This window comes from Felis catus, chromosome A2 (genome assembly GCF_018350175.1).
Source record: "Felis catus isolate Fca126 chromosome A2, F.catus_Fca126_mat1.0, whole genome shotgun sequence".
NCBI classification, from domain to species: domain Eukaryota; kingdom Metazoa; phylum Chordata; class Mammalia; order Carnivora; family Felidae; genus Felis; species Felis catus.
The window spans coordinates 134,563,205-134,585,499 of record NC_058369.1 but is presented as its reverse complement, the minus strand read 5'-3'; the positions used below and the strand labels follow the sequence as shown (position 1 = coordinate 134,585,499).

The window sequence follows — 22,295 nt, the reverse complement described above, 5'->3', positions numbered from 1 at the left end:
CCTTAGGCTGACAACTTCCTGCCTGTACCCTTATAATGAATAATCCTTTGGAAAAATTTGGAAAAGCCAAAAAAATATGCTAATCAGAAAGACACTTTCTGCAAAGAATTTGAAGCAGGTCAAAAGGAGAACTCATATAATTAAGTTCTCTGGAAAAATCACAGAGGTATTTAAGTCTCTGTGTAGGGTCATATTTTGCTCAAAATATCCTGGAAGTCAAAATAAATAGAAGAGATAGTTATTTATGTCACTCTCAATTTCAGAAATGAGGAAACGCATACCTGTCTTTGGATAGTAACGCTCTGGTAGCACTGTTAGGAAGAAAATTTCCTCTACTTTACTGTGTTCTTTGGCTGATAAGTTGAATTAAGACAGATTAACAGGAGAAAAACATATTTAATTACAAATGTGTGGGAGCCCCATAAGAATAGGAGACCCCACAGGCAGCCAGGCAATTGAGCCTCATATACCATCCAGAGCTAAGGAGAAGGGGGTAGGGAGTCTGAGACTTCCAAGAGGAGGAAGACAATTTACAGGAAGATGGGAAAAACAAGTATTTGGTAAACAAATGTTTGCCATACCATACAAAGACAATGGGACACAGAGAGGAATTTGATCTCCAGACCAGGCTGAGCTTCCCCCAGCTTAACCACACCTAGCACATATTCTTTGTAGTTATCTCTGGTGATAGTCTTTCCCTGGACCAGGCACTCTGTCTAAATTCTTTTAGGCAGATAAGGGAAAAGGAAAGCTTTTCCCAAGTCTTTGGACCTTGATTAACTTCAGCTCAAAATAATCCACATGCCAAATTGGCAAACTCATTCTGAAGCCCTTCAGCACTAAGCTTTAATAGTAATTTCTTAGGCAGTGGGGTATAAATGATTCATGTGGGAGAGTCCACAGCCTTCTCTCAATCCACTGAGACTATCAAAGAGGATCCCAGTTCTCAGATATTAAGATAAAGGCAAATATTTGGATTCTTAGAACAATTGTGATTTCACTATAGCTACTATGCATGCCCTTATTGTCTAATATTTTTAATGGCTTTGACCTATTTGTATATTTTCTGATCTTGAATCTATTTTCCCCCATTTGGCCACATTTAATTTTATGTATTAGAATTCTTTACTTCCATTCTCTCTAGAACATAAAGCACCATGAGAACAGGGACTTTGTCTTGTTCACTACTTTGTTCCCAGTGCCTGCAGGCATTCCAGGCCTATAACAGATATTCAATAAATATTTATTGACTGTGTGAGTAGTGAGTGAATGAATGAGTGATTCAATGGAGACAAGTGGAGATGGAAGAGTGCAAGAGAAAAGAAGTTGGGTAAGACTGAAGTTTGGTGGCCTTGTGAAGAGAACAGCTAGAGGTGTGATGAAACAGTTTGGAGAGAAGAGGGAATTTTAATAAGTATTGCTGAAGGTAATGTGTTTTGATCTTTGTATCATTATTTTTTAAAAGCTAAAGTAACTATTTTTTCCACTTCCCTTCCCCCATGGTCTTCTCAAGTTCTACATATGAAACCATATGATATCTGTCTTTCTCTGACTATCTTATTCCACTTAGCATAATAGACTCCAATTCCATCCATGTTGCTGCAAAAGAGTTGAGGGGGTGGTGAAGGGGGAAGAGAAAAAGGGTGATGGGCATTGACGAGGGCACTTGTTGGGATGAGCACTGAGTGTTGTATGTAAGCAATGAATCATGGGAATTGACTCCCAAAACCAAGAGCACACTGTATACATGTATACATTGTTTTTTATCCAACTTGACAATAAATTATATTTAAAAAATAAATAAATAAAGTTGAGCTCATATGGACATGCATATACATAAAAAATAAATGAAAACTAAAGTAAAAAAATTTTTTTAACTTACTGAGATATACTTCTTCTACTGATCTATTTAAAAACAAAAATTTGACTGGAGCACCTGGGTAGCTCAGTCAGTTAAGTGTCTGACTCTTGGTTTCAGCTCAGATCATGATCTTGCATTTTGTCAATTCAAACTGTGCATTGGGCTCTGGACTGACAGTGCAGAACCTCCTTGGGATTCTTCTCTCTCTCCCCCTCTCTCTGCTCCTTCCCCACTCACTCTCTCAGTCTCTCTCGAAATGAATAAGCTTAAAAAAATTTTTTTTAAATAAAAAAATTGATCAGATGAATTCCATCTCAACTAGTAAAACTCTTGCCTGGTTTTCCTGGCTTTTTCAGATGTCAATTCATTTTGTTATTCACCATTTTGGAAGCATATATCATGTGTTGAGTGTTCTATTGGATTCCAGGGAAACAACATAAATAATATATTCCTACACTCAATTAGGGCAATGATATAAGTAATCTAGTAGTATAGATCAAAACCTTTGTGGCAGCAGGGGATGGGTCTCAAACTTAGTAGGATGTGAAAGTGTCATGGATCAGCTTCTTAGAGGTAGCTGCCTTTGCAGTCTTGGATGTATGAAAGAAGTTGCTAACTTCAAAAAGCTGTAAGCATCTGGGTATGACTAGATAACAATGAATATGTATGAATAGTTGGAAAAAGAGGCTGGATCACTGTTAGATTTTTAAGTAAGAGAATAGAAATTCCATCTTTGTATTGCACTGGGGCAGAGTAATAGAGAACAGATCAGGACAGTGTTTCTCAAATTGTGGACCCAGATATCAGCATCAGCATCACTTGGGAATTTTTTAGGAATGCAGAAATCAGACCCCACTCAAGACCTACTGAATCAGAAACTCTGGGGAGTGGTGTCTGGTAGTCTGTATTGAACAAGTCCTTCAGGTTATTTTGCTGCATACTAAAGTTTGAGAAGCACTCAGTGAGCATGAGGTTGAGAGGGTGAGACTATAGGCAGAAAGGCCTAATAGGAACTTAGAATATCCCTGGTGAGGAACAGTGAGGTCATCAACCATAGTGTTGGGTATGGTATTGGAGAGGCAGGCGTAGACAGATTCAAACATATGTTTCAGATGGTCAGATAAGTCAGCATTGTAGGGAGATCAAGGAATAAGATATAGATTGAGAGACAGACTTTAATGGAGGAAGTAACAATGACCTGTGACTTGAAATGGATCAGAAAGATAGAATGAGATGGAGAGGGGAACAAGTCAAGCAAGATCTAGTAACCAGTCACTTCAATGACTGCACAGTGTCTCTTGTTGTGACTCCACATCACCTCTGTCCATTTAAGTGGCATCCTGCCTAAGAAAGATATCCCCAAATGATGCACTTGTCTCATCTCACAAGCCAACAGAAACCCCAAGCCTCAGAACTAAACAGCTTCCCAGCAACCCCATACCCTACAGCTAAAGAATCTGAACTCTAAATAATAATTTGCCACAATGTTGAGTTGCTTGCCAACACAATAGCCATTACCCTTCTTCCTATATCAGCAAATTAATATTGTTCTGGGTGGTCATATTCTCAGCCCTTAGGGTATGAATTATAATTGACAAGTCAACCATAACGATGGCTTTCCTTTTTCTCTGAGGTGACCTTGTTCTAGCCAATGAAATGGGAGGGTAGCTAAGTCTGCTGGGGGCTCCTGGGAAAGACTTTACTCCCTGTTAAGACAGTAAAATACCCTTTTGCCCCTCCTCTGCTTTGTACTTTGGGTACTGTTGTGTGAGGGAGAGGTGCTTGAATGAAAGGACAAACGAGAGTGTAAGGCAACACATACAGGATGGCAGAGCAGAGAGATTAGCGAGAGCTTGTTCTGAGCCAAATTTGGACTAGCCTATGTTTTGTCTTTAAGCCACTCTTAGCTGTGTTTTTAGTTACTTACAGCCAAATGCATTCCTAATTGATGACTCATTCTTCACTAGCAAACTACCGGAACTAACCTCGGTATGCCTCTCAGCTCTGTTTACCCCAGACATCTAGATTTTTTGGCCTCATTTGGAAATCTGATATCCATTCTGCCTTTTAAATTTTAATCTGGCCCTATCCCTTCTCACTCTCTAACTTTACCTCTGTGTCTTCCGCATGCAGCTTCTGTGAACTGCAGACTCTCTGCACCCTCAACTGCTTCATCTCCTTATTCCAACAGATAGCCAATTATCCCTAAGGTCTCTGTTTCTTCCATAGTATTCTCTAGTAGAGGCCAATTATTTTTGCTCTCATATAGGCATTCCACAGTGCTTGCAGTGTCCATGTCTTCCTCATTCTCCATTGGCATTGCCACTAATTCCTTTTTTTTTCCTAAAAAAATCACAGCTCTTTAAAGTATATGTAGTAGATGGCTTTGGACTTTACCACCTATTTCTACCCTCAGTTGTCATCTTCTATCAAATTCCAGGATACCTCTAATATTTTTTGATAACTGTGGCCTCTGGCTCATTCTTCTCTCAACCATTTTCCCTATTGTTATTTTTGGTAACTTCAGCATATTGATATGTGGGCTTATTATTTCCTAGACTCCTCGAATTCAATGATTTGTCCTCTATCCTACTCAGCTATAACTATGAGGAGGAGAGGGACAATCAATGGGACTTGGCCAGAAGTTCTCTAGACTCCTAAACCCAGCCCTCCTTTGAACTATATCATGATGCCTTCACAGTCAGTCAGTATTTATGGGGGCATAAACTCTGACATCTCTGCATTCAGTAATGGCTAACTCCAAGAAAGATAACTGGGTGTAAGTTGTTTTGTTATTGTCTGAAGGTCAAGATATTCTGGGGGGAAGTATCATTGAAGAAAAATCAATAGCAGCCTTCATAAATGTCAGAATAAAATGCCATTCAAAACTTGTATAAAAGGTTAATGATATCTTATTTTGAGTGTTTCAAAATACATGATCAGATTAAATAGAAGCTACAATGTCATGTTTTTCCCCATGAAAAGACAAAGTAATTAGCTAAAGCTATTTAAATATCCTGATAAATATATGAAAAAGTTGTCATTGAACATTTAAATCAGGAGAGGTCAGGAAAGGGCAGAGTAAGAATCTGTGGTAAAATGCTATTTTATGGAGACATTGAGGGAGTCGTAAGTTTTCAGAGGAATTAAGCGAATACCCAGGAGACAAGTTCAGATATGCCAGGGCATCTTGAGACAAAGGCTTAATACCGATCTTGGGTTATGGTGTCTCTTTGGTAACCATGGTGAAGCTGGATGAGCTTAAATACTGTGTGTTGGAAATTCCTCGAGAATGAGTCAATAGTGAATCTCTTGTGGGTAAAATTGGGCTGAAATATTTCAAAGTCAGATTTGGAAATCTATGCTCAAAGACTTCAGAAATATCAGCTAGAGTTGGTTAAAGGACAAACCTCACAGGCCCTTATTAAAAAAAAAAAAGATATTCTACAACAAATAGGCTAGTGTGTCTCTTGAGCAACTTGTATTTCTTAATGGGATCAAATAACTGAAATCCACTGATTTCTCAAAATTATCACTGAATCCATGTGTTATAAGCACATTTCTGCTTAGAGATGAACAGGATATGTGCAGATTCTGTGAATGAGTTCATGATTAATCATTCTAAAGAGTCATATTCTTCCAATAAGGGTGATAAATGTATTGCCTCAGTTTTCTTCAGCAACTGATGTATCATAATCTTCTGAACTTCCTGGGTCAGGAAAGAAACTCTTCTGTTCTCAAGTACTCACTGCTGAGTAGGGAATAAGAGAATCAGAAGTCACCATTTTACCTTTTAATATCCAAGATGGTGGCTTCAGCAGATGGGAAAAAAACATTTCTCTTACTCTCTGTGGTGCCTTCATCATGGTTCATATTCTGGTGCCTTCTCTTTCCCAGTCTAGTCCTTCCAGGGTGTCTGTCTGCTGCTGTGTAGACATAGTTGTTAAATGCCTGCTATACTGAGTACAAAATGATAAGATAGATCTCTATTAGAACTTAAATGGAATTTGGATGATAAAGATTTCCATTTATTGACCCATGAGAAATTAGTAGATCCAAAGCTTATTCTTCAATATCTACTTTTTAAGAAAAACAATGCAGGGATCCAGATAAAAACATTTATTACTTCCCTATCTTTTTTCTATTGCAAGGGGAGGATTTAACTTTGGTCCCTATACCAAGTAAACCATTGTTTAGAATTGAAGAAAATGCAAAATATAAAATGATGGTAGTGAGGGAGGGATCTCACTTTAAATGCTAAAGGAAATACTAGAAGAAAAATAAATCTTAGAAAATCTAGTAACAATCTTAGTCTTTTGTTAAGTATTTATACCACAAAGTATTGAAGAGACTTTGTTTTTCCAAAAAAAAAAAAAAAAAAAAGCAAAACCCAAACTGATTAACAATTAAAAATGGCACTCATTCTCTTGTATTACATTTCATTATAGTTCATTCTCTTGTATTACAAGACCAAACTAAAAATTAAGTCAGGGTAAAGAGTAAAAACCAGTGGCTCTGTATTTCTCAGGTAAAGAAGTTTATTCTTTTAGGTAATGCCTAATATACATGCACTAACCATACATGATTAGTGAATGATGGATTTGGTCAAATTTCTTGTATGGAAATTTCTTTTAGGCTATGGGCAGACATGTAAAGTGTAGCCATGTTAATATGCAGGGGAGTTGCTTCAATTTATTCCCATATAGCCATGCCTGGGAAAGTTAACTTATTCAACTTTGTGACAAAAAAATGGTATGGAAAATGTATTTTTTTCATTTGAGATAAAGGTAAAAAGAGCAAGCATAAAGTGATATTTATAGACAATGATGGACATTTGTGATACAACCATTTAAAATTGTATGTAGGATTAGATTATTCCTTTAGATAAGGTGAAATGTGTTCAAGCCCCAAAAGATACTTTTTCATGACTGGGGAAGGCATAGTGCAGAATAATGTATAAATGTATATATCTGTATATTAGTGATAGTGTGTGAGTGGTGGGACGGGGTATGGAATTTAAGAAAAGCGCCATCAGCCAGACAATCATGAGATGGGAAAAAAAAAATCCAAAGCGAATTATTTTGAGTATGTGCCAGAGAAAACCACTACTCCCACTATGATAGAAATACTTTAGACTGGAAAAAAAAAATCTCATGATCCACTAATACCAGAAAGAATTAATCCCCCACTATTCCACACTTGCTTCCTTTTTCACATTAGGTTGCCATAAAGAATTGTTAGAAAACCAAAAAACAATTCAAGTATAAGACTAATATTTATGGGATTCATCTTCAAAGAAGACAGCTTAACTTCAGTGAAACTTCAGTGAAAATGACTTTCCTTTTCTGAAACAGAAAACTCTTGCATGAATTGAAAACCAACTTAAATGCCTTGATTTATTTAAAACTTTCCCTTCTCCATCATGAAAAGCCTAGTTTCTGTCTTGTCAGAAACAGCCTTTATTTTTCTATGAGGTTTTATCCATGGAGACAACGCCCCCTGCTGTGACAAGTGCTTAATTGCAAAAGTATTTTCCTTTTTTTTTTTTTTTGCTCTCAGAAAGGCTATTAAGACTAAAGGTACCATTGTTGAAGTGAAAATGACTTTATTTTGAATATACATATCATTCATTCAGTTTCATTTTTATATTGCATAGCCTTGTATGGAAGTATATAGGGAAAAATAAACAGAAATATCTAGGCATGGAAGTATACAGTCAAAGAAGACATTCAATACATATCCTTGAACAGGCTTAGTAGCGTTGTAGGACAGTATCCATTAGAAAAGAATGGGTTCATGCAAAAAATCTATCCAAACAATGGTAGGCAAGTGCAATCAGTACAAGTTATAGTTTTTTGGGTACAAAAAGTATACATGTTCTTTGGATTGAAAACATAATATAAATGAATGGCTTGGCTTTTATGTCTAAGCCAAAAATCATCTATAGAAGATGTGTGGATGTCACATGTGACAATATTGTGCTTAAGGCCACAGACAGAGGTCACCAGCTGACAAAGAGAATGCTGAGAGGTAGGGCAAGTAAAAAAAGAAGAAAAAAAAAGAAAAGAAAAGAAAGAAAAATAAAAAGGAAAATAAATGCAATAAAACCACCTCTGCCTAAATTAGAAAATAGCAAAGGCATTAAAATGATAACAGCTCTCCATACTATGCTGCATTTCTATTTTCTGTCAAAACAATTCACTGTGAATCACTACAAAGTTCAGTGAATAAGATAAGGCAACAAATGTAAAGCCTTGGCATTAGGGCAAGTTTAATTTCCTTTCATTTTACACAGGAGGGGGGAAAAGAATACAGAACTAGAAAATGCGCATCTTTCCATTCAACAACACTATTTTTTAAATGTTCATATATACTGTGTTTGGCACAAGAGGGATAGGCACATGAAGATTAATTAAATCTCAAGCTTCCACCTCCAAGATTTTACATATGGAAAGCTAAGCAAAGATAACAGTTCTTTACTGTCTTAAAAATCAAATGCTTAAGCAGGTTTTAAAAATTGAGATGAAAAATATGATAAGGAAAAACAGCAAAGAAAGATACTGAACAAAATCTCCTGGTTTCCTTTACAGTTCCTTTTTTTTTTCCGTTTATTTTTTCCAAATTGCATTTTACAGCAGAAATGCAGACCACTTAGGATAGCTATGGCTCAATATTGCTTGGTTCTTTCCTCTTAAGACATCATCTTCTTACACTCCACTGAACAGAAAACCATCCCTTCTACTGGCATGAACTTCTGCCCAATGAGACACTTGCTGCAGCAGGAACACAAAAAGCACTCTGTGGACGCATGCCAGCTGAAGTTGTTATAGGTCACTCGCTGCACTTCAGGATCAATGGCATTGTGGCATCCTTGACAAACCTGTTAAGTCAATTACACAAATAAGAGAAGAGGATGAGAGATCAAACTGTGATGGTAACATTGTCATGTAGGAACAAACAACACATTTCTTTCAGATGGTAAATTTAACTGAGAATGGCCACCTCAAGAATATACAGCTGAGAGTGACATTCTGGTTAACCTTTTTAGCCAACTTAATTGGGGTCTAAATGTAGAGCACTGTGAGGAATAACAGGTGAAGGCCAAAAGGTGATTTGATGCTTGTAAGATATCCCATGATGTTTGAAGCAGAAAGTCTCGATGGCAAGTTTCAAAGCAGTTTCCTTTCAGCGTATTCTACTAGACTGCATCTTAGTAATTATAAAAAAAAGTCTTACGATTTTTCCTATAATACCAAATGCTGGTGAAGATGTGGAACAACAGGAACTCTCATTCATTACTGGTGGGAATGCGAAATGTATAGCTACTCTGGGAGATAGTTTAACAGTTTCTTAGAAAACTAAACCTACTTTTATCATAAAATCTAAAATTGTGCTCCTTGGTATTTACCTAAAGGAGTTGAAAACTTAGACCCACAAAAACCTGCACATGGATGTTTATAGGATCTTTGTTCATAATTGCCAAAATTTGAAGCAACCAAGATTTCTTTTGGTAGGTGAAGGGATAAATACACTGTGGTACATCCAGACAATGGACTATTAACCAGTGCTGAAAAGATATGAGGTATCAAACCATGAAAAACATGGAGGAATAAATGCATATTGCTGAGTGAAAGAAGCCAATCTAAAAAAGCAACATACTGTATGATTCCACCTGTATGACATTTGGCAAAGGTAAAACTATGGAGAAAATAAGAAGATTGTGGTTGCCAGGGGTGGGATAGGGAGGTGGGAGACAAGAACAGGTAGAGCACAGAGGACTTTTAGGTCAGTGAAAACATTCTCGATGATATTATAATGATGGATGTGTGTCATTCGCCTGTTCTACACATTTGTCCAAGCCCACAGAATATACAACACCAGGAATGAACCCTGAGGTAAACTACGGACTTTGGGTGATTATGATATGTAAATGTAGATTCATCCTTGGTAAAAAATGTAGCATTCAGGTGAGTGATGTTGATAATGACTGATGTTATATATGTTTGAGCACAGGGGTTACACAGGAAGTTGCTGGGTCTTCCTCTCACTTATGTTTTAAAACTAAAACTGCTCTTAAAAAAATAGTCTTAAAAAAGATTTTTCCTCACTCTTTAAAGCTTTGAAGTAGTAATTTCACTAGCTTTACCTCTGACACATGAGATTATTAACACCACTAATTTCTAGACAGTATGAAATGAAAATCACGTTCAAGGTAATTAAGGACTCAATTAAAAATACTGACAGTGTTTGAGAATAATTAGTTTGTACTAAAAATATAACTTGTAGTTAACTGGTTTCTGTTCTAAGTCATAATTTATGTATAATCTAATATTGTAAAACATTAATACTTACATTCTTTGTACCATTCAGTGTATGTGTTATGTACAAATAAATATATGGCATACATGCACATTCACACCCAGACACATACATAATTTTCTCCTTTAGCTGAGCATGTATATGAAGAAAATACATGAACAACCCTCAGTATTATAGGAGAAAACAAAACTACCCTATTAAGACCTCCAAAACACTAGACAGACCATAGGCCTTCTTGTTTATGCATGTTCTGAATGAATGTGACCATCTAAAGGTTTTGTTTTAAGTATTTTTATAACAAGTGAAGAAAGGAACGAATTGTCCTGCCTTACATAAAAATGTCTAATCTTCCACATCTTTGGTTTCTTAATGTCTGTCAGGAATCACTGAGAGCTGAAGGTAGGTCATTTAACCTGACCCTCCTTACTTAGGAGACCTTAAAATGTGGCTACTGTTCAGTAGGGAAACTGGTTTAGGGTATGATGTGAGACCTTGTTACAAATATCCACTTTGAACATGCAATATACTTTCCATACTTTATAGAGCTACACGGCTTCTAATTACAGAGACTATAGCTGCTTAATTCACAGGTTATGTCAACCTAGTGTTTCCTGAGAAGCGAGGGAGAGATTCTCTCTCCATGGTCAATACACTCTTCCTGAATACAACAAAAATGAGTGTTTTAATTACAAATGCACTCTTAATTTGTAGCTGTACCAGGCAAGCAGTTGCTTTTGCAAATATTCCTATCTTGTAGCTTTCTATTTAGAATGTAGTTCTATGTAGTTTTTATGTTTCATATTAATTTTTCAATATTTTAAACACGCTTGTATAAAACAGAAGCATGTCACACTAAATTTTTTTTAATCCCTTGCTTTTAGACCAAGACATACCTTTATTTCATTCCTCTAATAATACTTGTGGATCTTTTTATAATCTTTTAAAACTCATGTTGATTTTAGAATTTTTTTATATTTATTTATTTTGAAAGAGAGAGAGAGAGAGAGAGAGAGAGAGAGAGAGAGAGAGAGAGCGTGAGTCGGGAAGGGACAGAGAGAAAGGGAGAGAGAGAATCCCAAGAAGGCTTAGCATCATCAGAGCAGAACTTGATGTGGGGCTCGATCCCATGAACTGTGAGATCATGAACTGAGCTGAAACCAAGAGTTGGACGCTGAACCCAACTGAGCCACCCAGACGCCCCTTTCATTTGTGATTTTCAAAAAGAGATAACTACTATTCAATTATATGTAAAATTGACGCAATTGTTTAGATTAAAAAAAATGAACTATACACTGAATGGTATAAGAATTTAGGGTTAGTGGTTTCGTATAATTTAGTTTTGCTAATAATTTGTCATTCATCCCGAAGTCTGACATTTAGTCCCAGCTAAGGTCTACTGCTCCTAATTTTTCATAAATCTGAAAGTTGCCTAGGCCTCATTGAGGGTCTGGGGATTATGGAAACAATCAGGGGATAATGTGCTTTTCACTTTCTGCTTTGCATTTGATTTTTCTGGGTTCTTAAACCTCTGATATTTCAATTAGTTCTTATATCCTTAAATTTCTCCTACTTCTTTTAGTTTATTTATACACAATGTGAAAAAGCCAATGACACTGCTTGTAATGAGCTCTCTGGCGGGAGGTTCCTGTGAGATCTCAGAGATGTGAATTCAGGGGGTGGCCATTTGAGACCAGAATTCCAGAGACCATGCAGAGACAAACTAGGTGTATTTCCCATTACTCTCTTTCCAAGTTAATTTTTATCTCAGAAATGCCCTGTTTTGAGTTCAGCTCTTGCCTTCAGGTTTATACATAATTTGTTTGTTTGTTTGAAGATTAAAAGATCTTAGCAGACTGATGCTCTGAACTAGATAATCTTCAAAATTTTACACCATTTAGTATGTGGCATGGGTAGCTCTTTTTGCCATGTGCTGGCTTGTTCAGGCAATGGAGAGAAATGTTCATTTTACTTTTAGACAAAGGGCAGCAGTGCATCTTACTGAGAAAGTAAACTTTCTAAAAGAAATCACACCATATTGTAAAGCTAAATAATTTAGACTCTCTCTCTTTTAATAATATCTGTGGTTATTCCTCTCTGTTGGTTAGTCACAATATAATGAAGAGAAACTTCTAGCAGTTAAATAATGCAGCTTCATCTATTTAAAGCTTTATTCAGTAAATATTTATTGAGTATCTACTATGCTGTTCTAGTGTTGGAAGTACAAAACAAAGCAAACAAAATTTCTGCCCCCATGGGGTCTGCATCCTAGTCTTTGAGACCAAGGTCACACACCCCTACAATAAAATACATATTATGGTAACCCTTTCTTTTCCTTTAGAGAAACTGTAGGAACAAAATTCAGAGAAGCAGTTTTTAGCTAAATTATGTACCAGGCCACATGGTGATTCATTATCTTTTCCCCAAGTACAATGAGGGTCCCTGTTGATCCCAAAGATAATGAGAAATACTAGAACACAAATCAGTCACTCAAACATTTCCTAAGGGCAGACATTAAGGACATGGAAATAAACAGGCAAGCTCTATCCACCAGCTACTTATAGTCTAGGGGAGGAGACAGATGGGTGGTATTACTTACATACAGATGTGACTCATGGGAACACAGAGAGGCATTGTGGCCAGAGAAAAGGGGTGGAGCTTGGGGCAACAAATCAAGAAAGGTGTTCTAAAAAAAGTTAAGCCTACATCAATTCTGGGGGAATATACAAGCATGTCAGGTAAAATAGGGAATAGGAAGGAGGGTGGATCAGACAAAGGAATTAGTGTGAATAGAAGACCAAGAACAGTGTATAAACTAGAAAATGAGTAACTTTGTGTTAGATAACTAGTAGAAGAGGCTGGGCAGGCAAGAAAGGGCTAGATCTGTTAAGAAAAGGCTTGATGATTATGTTTGCATTTCAGAAAGATTATCTTCCATCATAACAGAAGGTGGCTTTGCACAAGGTGAAGAATGGAAGTGGGGAGACCAAATTTGAGGTCACTACAATAATCCGAATGACAAAAAATAAAGGTCTGATGTTGAGTAGTTGTAACTGTGAGGATCTGAGATTTACTGATAAGGCAGAATTGACAGAAAATGATGGACTATACTTGGGAATGTATAAAGGTTGAAAATTTTGGCACTGGCATCAAAACTAGTTACTTTATTTTCCGTAGTATCACACTCCTGGAATGATATAAATATTTCATTCTATTCTTTTATGCTTTACTTGATAGCTCATGGGAGTCTTTAGCTAGTACATATTTTCCTGCTTATAAAGAAGTAAATGTCTATCATTTTAATACCGCTGGATTAAAGGGTTTACCATATATGGTCAATTTTCTTTATATACTCTTTGTCTAAATTACTTATCTCTTGGCCATTATGCAATAGCAGCTCTGTGTAAGCAGGGTAGAGCTAAGAAAAAATATATATTTATTTTTTATGTATTTTTATATTATATTTTATAAATATATTTATATTTTAAGTCTATTTATCATTAAAAATTTGAATGTTTGGCTGATGCAAATAAATCTAAACATACAGGTCAAATTTTGTTATACTAAATCAATTTGCAATGAGGGTTTAAGAACTAGGCATTGTACAATCTCCAGGTTAAAAATAAAAAATGAAGCCTTAGTGGGGGGCTTTAGGAACATGAACAGAAATCATAAACACTCAAATACAGCTAAGGAATATGAACAGCCCCTAAAAATATTAATGTAAATGACTCTGATCTATATGATGAGAATCAATCAATCTCATTCCCATTAAAGAACTATTTTTTAGTGGGGATTTGATTACTAAGTAGTGCTTATAATCTACAGAATATACTGTACAGATAGAAATCTTGAGGTAGCTCACAGTGAATGTATGTATTGTTTTTGAATTACCTGAAATTTAACACCCTGTGGTAGGGATTACATGTTTCCTATTTAAGGGAATAACCGTCTGTTTCTCATTTGTGAGAGGGTCAAATAAAGGCATAATGTAAAGTCCTAAAGCAGGTCAAGGCGACCATATGCCTAGAATGCTCCTTACCACAGCATGATTCTTCACATAGCAGGGCTTACACACGGGCTTGTCATTGACCATCACGTATATTTCCCCAGCTAGGATGTTGTCACAGTCAAAGCAGCAGAAGTGTTTCAAATGCCAATTTTGGTTTTCTGCCTGGGTGTACTCATTGCTGAATATTAACTGAAAAGAGGGCAAAAATAAGATGAATCATATATTTTCCTTTTTGGTACAAACGACAATGCCAGGTTCTTTAGATCAATACAGGTTTTAGATCCACAGATAATATCAAACTACTTTCCTGGGCTCAAAGTCTAAAAATAACCTAAAGCTTACACTCGGCTTATTATTTAGTTTAGCACAAATCAATCTTTTTTGTTTCTAGACGGTCTTTCATTAGTCAACACAATTAACACGGTCACTCAGAATGACTGAAGTTAAAAGATTTTCTTTTCCACTCATCTCCTCTGCATGTAAATAAAGCAACTGATGCTTGGTTAGTTCATGTCACCTTTCTGCTAAGGATGGCCTTGTTAGATGGTAAGGGGACTCTATGGAGGTACAAGAAGTAGCCTGCCTGCGGTGGCCGCAGAGAACATACCTCATCACAGCCAGCACATCGTGGTTTCTCACTGTCACAGTAATGTCTGCCACAGTATAGCTTCCCATTCTTCCAGAAATAAATCATGTCGACCAGGAGTTCCTGGCAGGCACTGCAGACGAAACAAGCCGGGTGCCACAGTTTATCATAGCCGGCTCTTTCAGCGTAGATGGCTGGGTCACCCTCCTTCATACTCAGTTTGCAGCAGTAGCAGGACTGAAAGGGAAGCCATCCAAAACAATCTGGTCATCGTAACCTGGGCATTTCTCATCATCAGTTTACCAGGAATTCGGAGAAAAGCTTTACAAGAGAGATGATTTCTACTAACGTTAGTAATTTGTCCATGGAGACAACCAGGTGTTCTTACTTCCAGGAAGTGGGCTCCCTTGGCTTCCTCCAGTCCCTTCAAACCTAATTTTTGTGCCCTGCTGGTAACAGAGCACTGTTTCCTTAATTAAAGTCACTTACAGAAAAGGGCTAACAGTAATTTTCACCACAATTTTTAAGGGGTTCTCTCAAAATGATTACCTTAGAGCTTATTATTATCTTTTCTTGCTAAGCCTTATTGGTTGGATCTATGGGAAATATATTACAGTAAGTTTGGCTCTTACTCTTTGTTCATCTGTATCATAATTCTCTTCTACTTTCAAGGCATAAAAAAAAGACTTCAATTTCTCTAAGAGATTTTTTAAAAATATGATTGACTATATAGTTGACCCTTGGACAACACAGGGGTTAGGGGTGCTGACTCCCCAACGCAGTAAAAAAATCCATGAATAACTTTCTTTTCCACATATAAATTTTGACTTCCTCAAAACTTAACTACAAATAGTCTACTGTTGACTGGAAGCCTTACCAATAACATAAATGGTCCATTAACACATATTTTGTATGTTATATGTATTATGTAATGTATTCTTACAATAAACTAAACTCGAAAAAAGAAATTATTAAGAAAATCCTATGGAAGAGAAAATACATTTATAGTACTGTATTGTATTAATTAAAAAAATCTGTGATAAGTGGACATGCACAGTTCAAACCCATTTTTCAGGGTCAACTGTATACTCACATAAATTTAAATTTGAATTTTAGGCATGTTCTCACAAACAAAACTGAGTTAACCAAGGCATATATTATTCTTGTTTGTAGGAAGAGATAAACAATTAACACCAAAATTATGTTTAGAAATAGATTCTATATTAGTATGTCATATTCCAGGATGACACCAATGCTAACTACCATGTACACATACAACTCCCAATTATCCTTGGCAACAGATAATCAGAAAACCTCGCTTTAGACAGAGGTTTCCAACATGATGATTTGCTAAAATAAACCTAAACTGAATTTTAATTTATTTCCTTCACCTACCCTTTTGGAAAACAGAAGAATGGCTCCTCAAAAAAATGTTCAAAGAAAGGGAAATAACCAGTAAATACACCAATTGAGCCAATGGTGTGACCTCTCTACTTACATACTGAGTTCTTTTGTGTTCGGCCGATTTGCCCTCCATGGCCCCCACTGCTGCCGTGGTGCTTCTGTCCCCTCCAGGGAGGAGCATTCTGTTGGGGCCTTGCGTGTCCATCTCACGGGGAAGTTTGACATCTCCTACTCCCAGAGCCTCACTCTTATATTTCTTCACAAACTGTTCCATCTCCTTCACCTCTTTGGGAGACAACTCATGGCACTTTGAAGGGTCTTGATCGTGTGCAGGGAGCTGCTTTGCCAGCTGCTTCTTTCGGTACTGTGCCCCCTCTGAGCCTGCCACGGGCTGCTTCTCCTTCGGCAGCATCTGCATGTATTGCCTGGCCTGAGCCACAACGAGACCAGTGTTAACTGGGAGATGGTCTGGCCATTAGACAAGCAATATTTTATAATACACATCAGAAGCGAGTTATTTAAGAAAGAAAAGTGTTTTATCCATTTGTAACAGTCTTCGTAATATAAATATGTTGAGATGAAAACACATTCAAAAAAGGTACAGCAAATAGATTTAGTTCAGTAAAAATAAACACATTTTTCTCCATGATATGAAAGCTTTTTTTCAGCTTATAAAAGATTTTGCTTACTAATGTCTACTTGAGCTAAATATACAAATGTATATTTGCAAGAGAACATCAATTTTTAGAAGGCACGTTTAGATGTTTAGAGTGGCCTGTATAGATCAACAGTGTTTTCACCATTATAAAAAATATTATCACAAGGTTCACTTGAATGATTTTAACTAATCTTCTTAAAAGACTTCCAAATGTCATATTTAGTTGTTATTAACAGTAAAGGGAGTTTGACACAAAATTGCCCTTTTCTGGCCTTACATAGGAAAATATACTGTTTAACATTGTTTCATTCTAAAAAAAATGACAGAAAATTCTATTCTTTACATATTCTTCGCTATCTTAAGAGAAATCTTCTCAAGAGTAAGCTAGAAGTTACTAGATTTATACAAAACATCTGTTTTCATCTAATTATTAAGAATGTCAGACCATTCGCTCAAAAAGATTAACATATCTAAGTAGTCAAGAAATTCTATGAAGTATCTAATCTTAGTTTTAAAAAACCAATAGCAGTTGGAAGTCAAAGTAACAAGAACTCCAGAAAAATAATGGACTTGGGGTTGATTAGCTCACTAAAGGACTGCCCTAAATAAGTAGCCTCAGAACTTTAACAAAGAGATGGCCCTTCCCCTTATTATTTACCAATGCCTGATTCTGGACGGGAGGAGCCCACTCGTAGGTAACTGTATTGATGGAGACGTTCTTCTTGGCAGCAACTGGATTGGTCAGTATCATAACATTGCGTTTATACATGGGAATTCCATCTGTTTTTAGCTTGGCAATCAGGGTGGTATATTTGGTGTCTTCAAAAAGTTTTCCCACTTTTCGATCCTCTTCATTGCTCAAGAGGACGTCATGCTCTTCTTGGCCACACTTGCAGTTACGACATATTTTTCTATAAGTTTGGAGATAAGTAAGCAATAACTAATTATACCTAATCAATAAGTAAATATACTCAAATATTTATAGTTTATAAAATACTTTTATATGCATTCCATATAATGGTACAGAAAGGCAAGCCACTGGGTGGGGATTCTAAGTACCTATCCATAAATTTAAGCAAGGAAACATAAAAATGTACCTTCACTTTATAAAACCTTAAAAAGTTAGGTTTTGATTAAGTGTATGCTCAAGGGGGCATGTCTGAACATTCCTCATTTTCTTAAATAGATAAGTAAATAAAATCACCAAAACACTATCATAGAAAGAGGTTTCATATTTTATTGCATGGTAACATTTATTTCATAGTCATTACCCAAGTTTTTTGTTTTTTGTTTTTGTTTTTTTTTTTAAGTGAGAGGGAGGCTGATATAACTTTTCTGATTAAGGACTATTATCCTAGATTTAGCTTTAGCTTTCCTCATTTCCTTTCCTGTCCCCTTTCTATTTCCTTTCCTCTCCTTTTTCATTTCCTGTTTCCTTTTTCCTTTCTCTTTCTTTCCTTTCCTTTCTTTTACTTCTTCAAACACTCAGTGACCACTTACTATGTGCTTTCTTATGTATAAAAAAAAGATAAATGAAAGTCTCTGGACTTTTCAAGAAATGAAATGAAAGATACCACTAAATGAAAGACACCGCTCCCCTTCCCCAATTGGTCTAGCAGGTAATCATTCTTTAATGCAACATATATGAGTGTCCATGTGCTAAACAATGTACTTTATTGATATGCCCTATTACTGCATTTGTGATAGGAAAGAAAAGTATAAGGCACTTTGAGAGGGTATAATTTTGACTTGGAACTGGTGAGAAAAGGACTCCATAAAAACAATATTCCATAAGAAAGTAATATATTTAGGTTGAGGTCTGAAGGATGTATAAAACAAGCATGAAATATGTTTGTGTGTGTGTGTGTGTGTGTGTGTGTGTGTGTGTGTGTGTGTGTGTATTTGAGATGGGGTAAAGAAAGAAGAAGAAAAGCCTCCATATATTGAGTAGAAAGAGTATTTGTGGTGGTCCTGAATTAGGAAAGAGCTTGTGCCCTTAGGTCCCATGGTCTGAGAGGGCTGGTATGATTGCAGTGAGGTAAATAAATGGGGAGTGACAAGGTTGGAGAGGTAGGCAGGCATGAGATCATGCAGGGACTTGTAGGATACATTAAAGAATTTGGCTTTCACTATAAGAATAAGCAGGAGGCACTGAAGGCTTTTAGGTAATGGATAACACAATTAGATCTATCATTTTCAAAAACTGTAATACTTATAATATGGAGAATGGATTAGGGGTAGACATAATTGGAAGTAGGGAAACCAATTAACATGTCAGTGGTGCATCCGGTTTGCAATGGCATGGTTCTAAGTAACAGGGACTACTTCACAAGTGGAATTTATATCTTGGATGGTTATTGTTGTAGTCTACATAAGATGTGTTATAGCTTGGACTAGAGTATTTAACAGTGCAGATTAAAAAAAAAAGTAACAGATTTAAGATCTCCTTGAATGTAAAACTGACTAAACTTTGTGGTTCATTTGGATGTAGTGATGGCAAAGGGAAGGCCCAGTCTGTCAAAAAATGAACCCAGGTTTCCAAGATGAGTAAGCTGGTAGAATAAATGTAACTTATTTAAGACAATAAATGTAAAAGAAGAATAGATCTTAGGTATTAGGGGAAGGTTGATGAAAGTCCTCCAAAATTCAACTACTGAAAAGTTTGAAATGCCTATGAAACAGTATAAAGGTATCAAGTAGATTGTAGGATATAGAGATCTAGTGTTAAAAACTGTAGCCTGGTAGAAAATATAAATTTGGGAGTCAGGGTATGACACATTTGCATATTAGTTGAATAGATCACTTTCATCTCCTGGGCAAGAATAGAGGGAAAAGGTAGAGGACTGGAGGAAGGAAGGAGTCTGGCAAAGAAGCAGAAGCTGGAGAAGGTGACAGAGGAAAACAGTGAAGTAGAGAGACTTTGTGGTGTTAAAAACCTAAGCTGGAAGTAAATATAGGGCAAAAAGAATATATAAATCAGAGGGAGGAGGTGAGAGTTTTAAAAGCCATTCAAATATTCTTACATTGTTCAGGAAGATATTGAAGATGTAGATTAACATGAGATGTTGTTAAAGCATGTGTTTTAAACTATCTAGAAAACTAAAGAAGGAGGGGCGCCTGGGTGGCTCAGTCGGTTAAGCGTCCGACTTCGGCTCAGGTCATGATCTCGCGGTCCATGAGTTCGAGCCCCGCGTCGGGCTCTGTGCTGACAGCTCAGAGCCTGGAGCCTGTTTCAGATTCTGTGTCTCCCTCTTTCTCTGACCCTCCCCCGTTCATGCTCTGTCTCTCTCTGTCTCAAAAATAAATAAACGTTAAAAAAAATTAAAAAAAAGAAAACTAAAGAAGGAAATACTACATATAATTTCAAACATATAGAGAAAATGGAATGACAATATAAAACTCAATTAAACAGAAGGCAGTAAGAGAGGAGGAAAAAAGAAACTTAGGACATTAGGACATTTAGAAAGCACAAATTAAGATGGTTGATATAATCCAAATATACCAAAAGTCACAATAAACAGACTCAATTCTCCAGTTAAAAGACAAAGGATTTCAGTCTGGATAATACAACAAAATCAAACTATACACAACTCGGAAGAAACACTTAAAATTTAAGGACACAGAAAGGATGAAAGTGTAAAGACGTAAAAAGATACATCAGGCAAATACCAACAAAAAGTAAGTTAAGCACCTATATTAAAATCATGCACTTTGGACTTTAATGCTTTCATTTAATCTGTAGTAAAGAGTGTGCCTACATAGTGACAGAAGTTTAAAATCACCTCTATGATGTAACGATTCTAAAATTAATATAGTCTAATAACCTAAATTCAAATTATATAAGCAAGACACCAAAACTTTAAGAAATAGACAAACTTATTATAGTAATGCTAAAAAATTAGAAATAAGCCTGATCAAGCAGACACATAAAAAATATCTTATCCAGTGACTGGGGAACACATTCTTTTGGGGAACATTTGAAACACTTCAGAAAGCTGAACACATACTGTGCCATAGACAAAGTCTCAAATGCCCAGGAGGGGGCGCCTGCGTGGCTCAGTCAGTTGAGTTTCTGACGTCAGCTCAGGTCATGATGTCATGGTTCATGAGTTCAAGCCCCATATCAGACTCTGTGCTGAGAGCTCAGAGCCTGAAGCCTGCTTCAGATTCTGCGTCTCCCTCTCTCTCTGCCCCTCCCCCAATCACGCTCTGTTTCTCTCTCAAAAATAAACATTTAAAAAATAAAAAAATAAAAAAAATAAATGCCCAAGGAATCACCATCAACCACATTATCTGAACAGAATATAATTATGCTAGACATCAACAGCAAAAAAGTAACTAGAAAGTAATTTTGGGGTGCCTGGGTGGCTCAGTTAAGCATCCGACTTCAGCTCAGGACACGATCTTATGGTTCGTGGGTTTGACCCCCACATTAGGCTCTGTGCTGACAGCATGGGGCCTGCTTGGGATTCTCTGTCTCCCTCCCTCTCTGCCCCTCCCCTGATCTCTCTCTCTTTCTCTTTTTGTCTCTCTCTCAAAATAAACTTAAAAAAAAGAAAATACTTTTAAAAGACTCCTAAAAAATTTAATATTGAAAGAATCACACACAATAGAAATGAAAAGAAATAGCATTTTTGGGAAAAAAGAAAACAAAACTATTACTTCTTGAAATGTAGAACACAACTAAAGGGGTGCTTAGGAGAAAAGGGACAGCTAACATACTCAAGTTAGAAAGAAGAGAGAATAAAATTAATTAACTCAGGAAGTTAAAAAAAAATTAGAAAAAATAAGCCTAAAGTACATGGAAGGAAAATAAAGATAACAGCAGAAACTAATAAAGCAAATGTTTGCTTCTTGTAAGATGCAGGAAAAAAAACATTCAATACATTTCAACATCCCTTCTGATTATATTTTGTTTATTCATTTTAGCTATAGAAGGAAACTAGACAGGATTTTAGAAAGGGTTTCTGGAAAAAAGCTCAAACTCAGCACACATCATTAGTGCATTCATTTTAGGATGTGAAGCGAGGAAGCAACCTTGCCATCACTTCATTCACATAGTCCTGTGGGTACTAATCACAGAAGTAAGAAAAATCAAAGAAATAGAAGTTATAAGGATTCATCAGAAAGGAAAAGTTAAACTGTTGTTAATCACAGATGCAATGATTGATCATACAAATGTATTAACATCAGTAAGAGTTTAAGAAGCATTCTGGATTTAAAATAAATAAAATTGGATTTCTCTACACCAAAAAAACTAGGAAAAACAACTAAATATTTATTAGATTGATCTCTTTACTAGATAACAAATTATTAAATAATTACAGATTTTTGTGTCCTGTTTTCCTAAGGTGAGGTGTCCAAACCAAAAATATCAGATCTGACATGTGCAGTCCCAGAAAGAGATTGAGACAGAGAGGGACAGAGTCAGAGATATGAAGGCTAGGGGGGCAAACTA

At 36.3% G+C, this 22,295-nt stretch overlaps 1 protein-coding gene across 2 annotated transcripts in view; it reads right to left on the bottom strand.

Moving 5' to 3' along the window:
* Positions 1–7,449: 7,449 nt before the first annotated feature.
* Positions 7,450–22,295, bottom strand: part of TES (testin LIM domain protein) — a 46,861-nt gene continuing 32,015 nt past the window's right edge. For both annotated transcript variants that reach the window (NM_001168698.1, XM_019814600.3), the window contains 5 exon segments: positions 7,450–8,741; positions 14,220–14,378; positions 14,797–15,012; positions 16,274–16,609; positions 17,496–17,748. In NM_001168698.1, coding sequence (NP_001162169.1) covers positions 8,553–8,741; positions 14,220–14,378; positions 14,797–15,012; positions 16,274–16,609; positions 17,496–17,748 — 1,153 coding nt within the window. In that variant the 3' untranslated portion in view covers positions 7,450–8,552.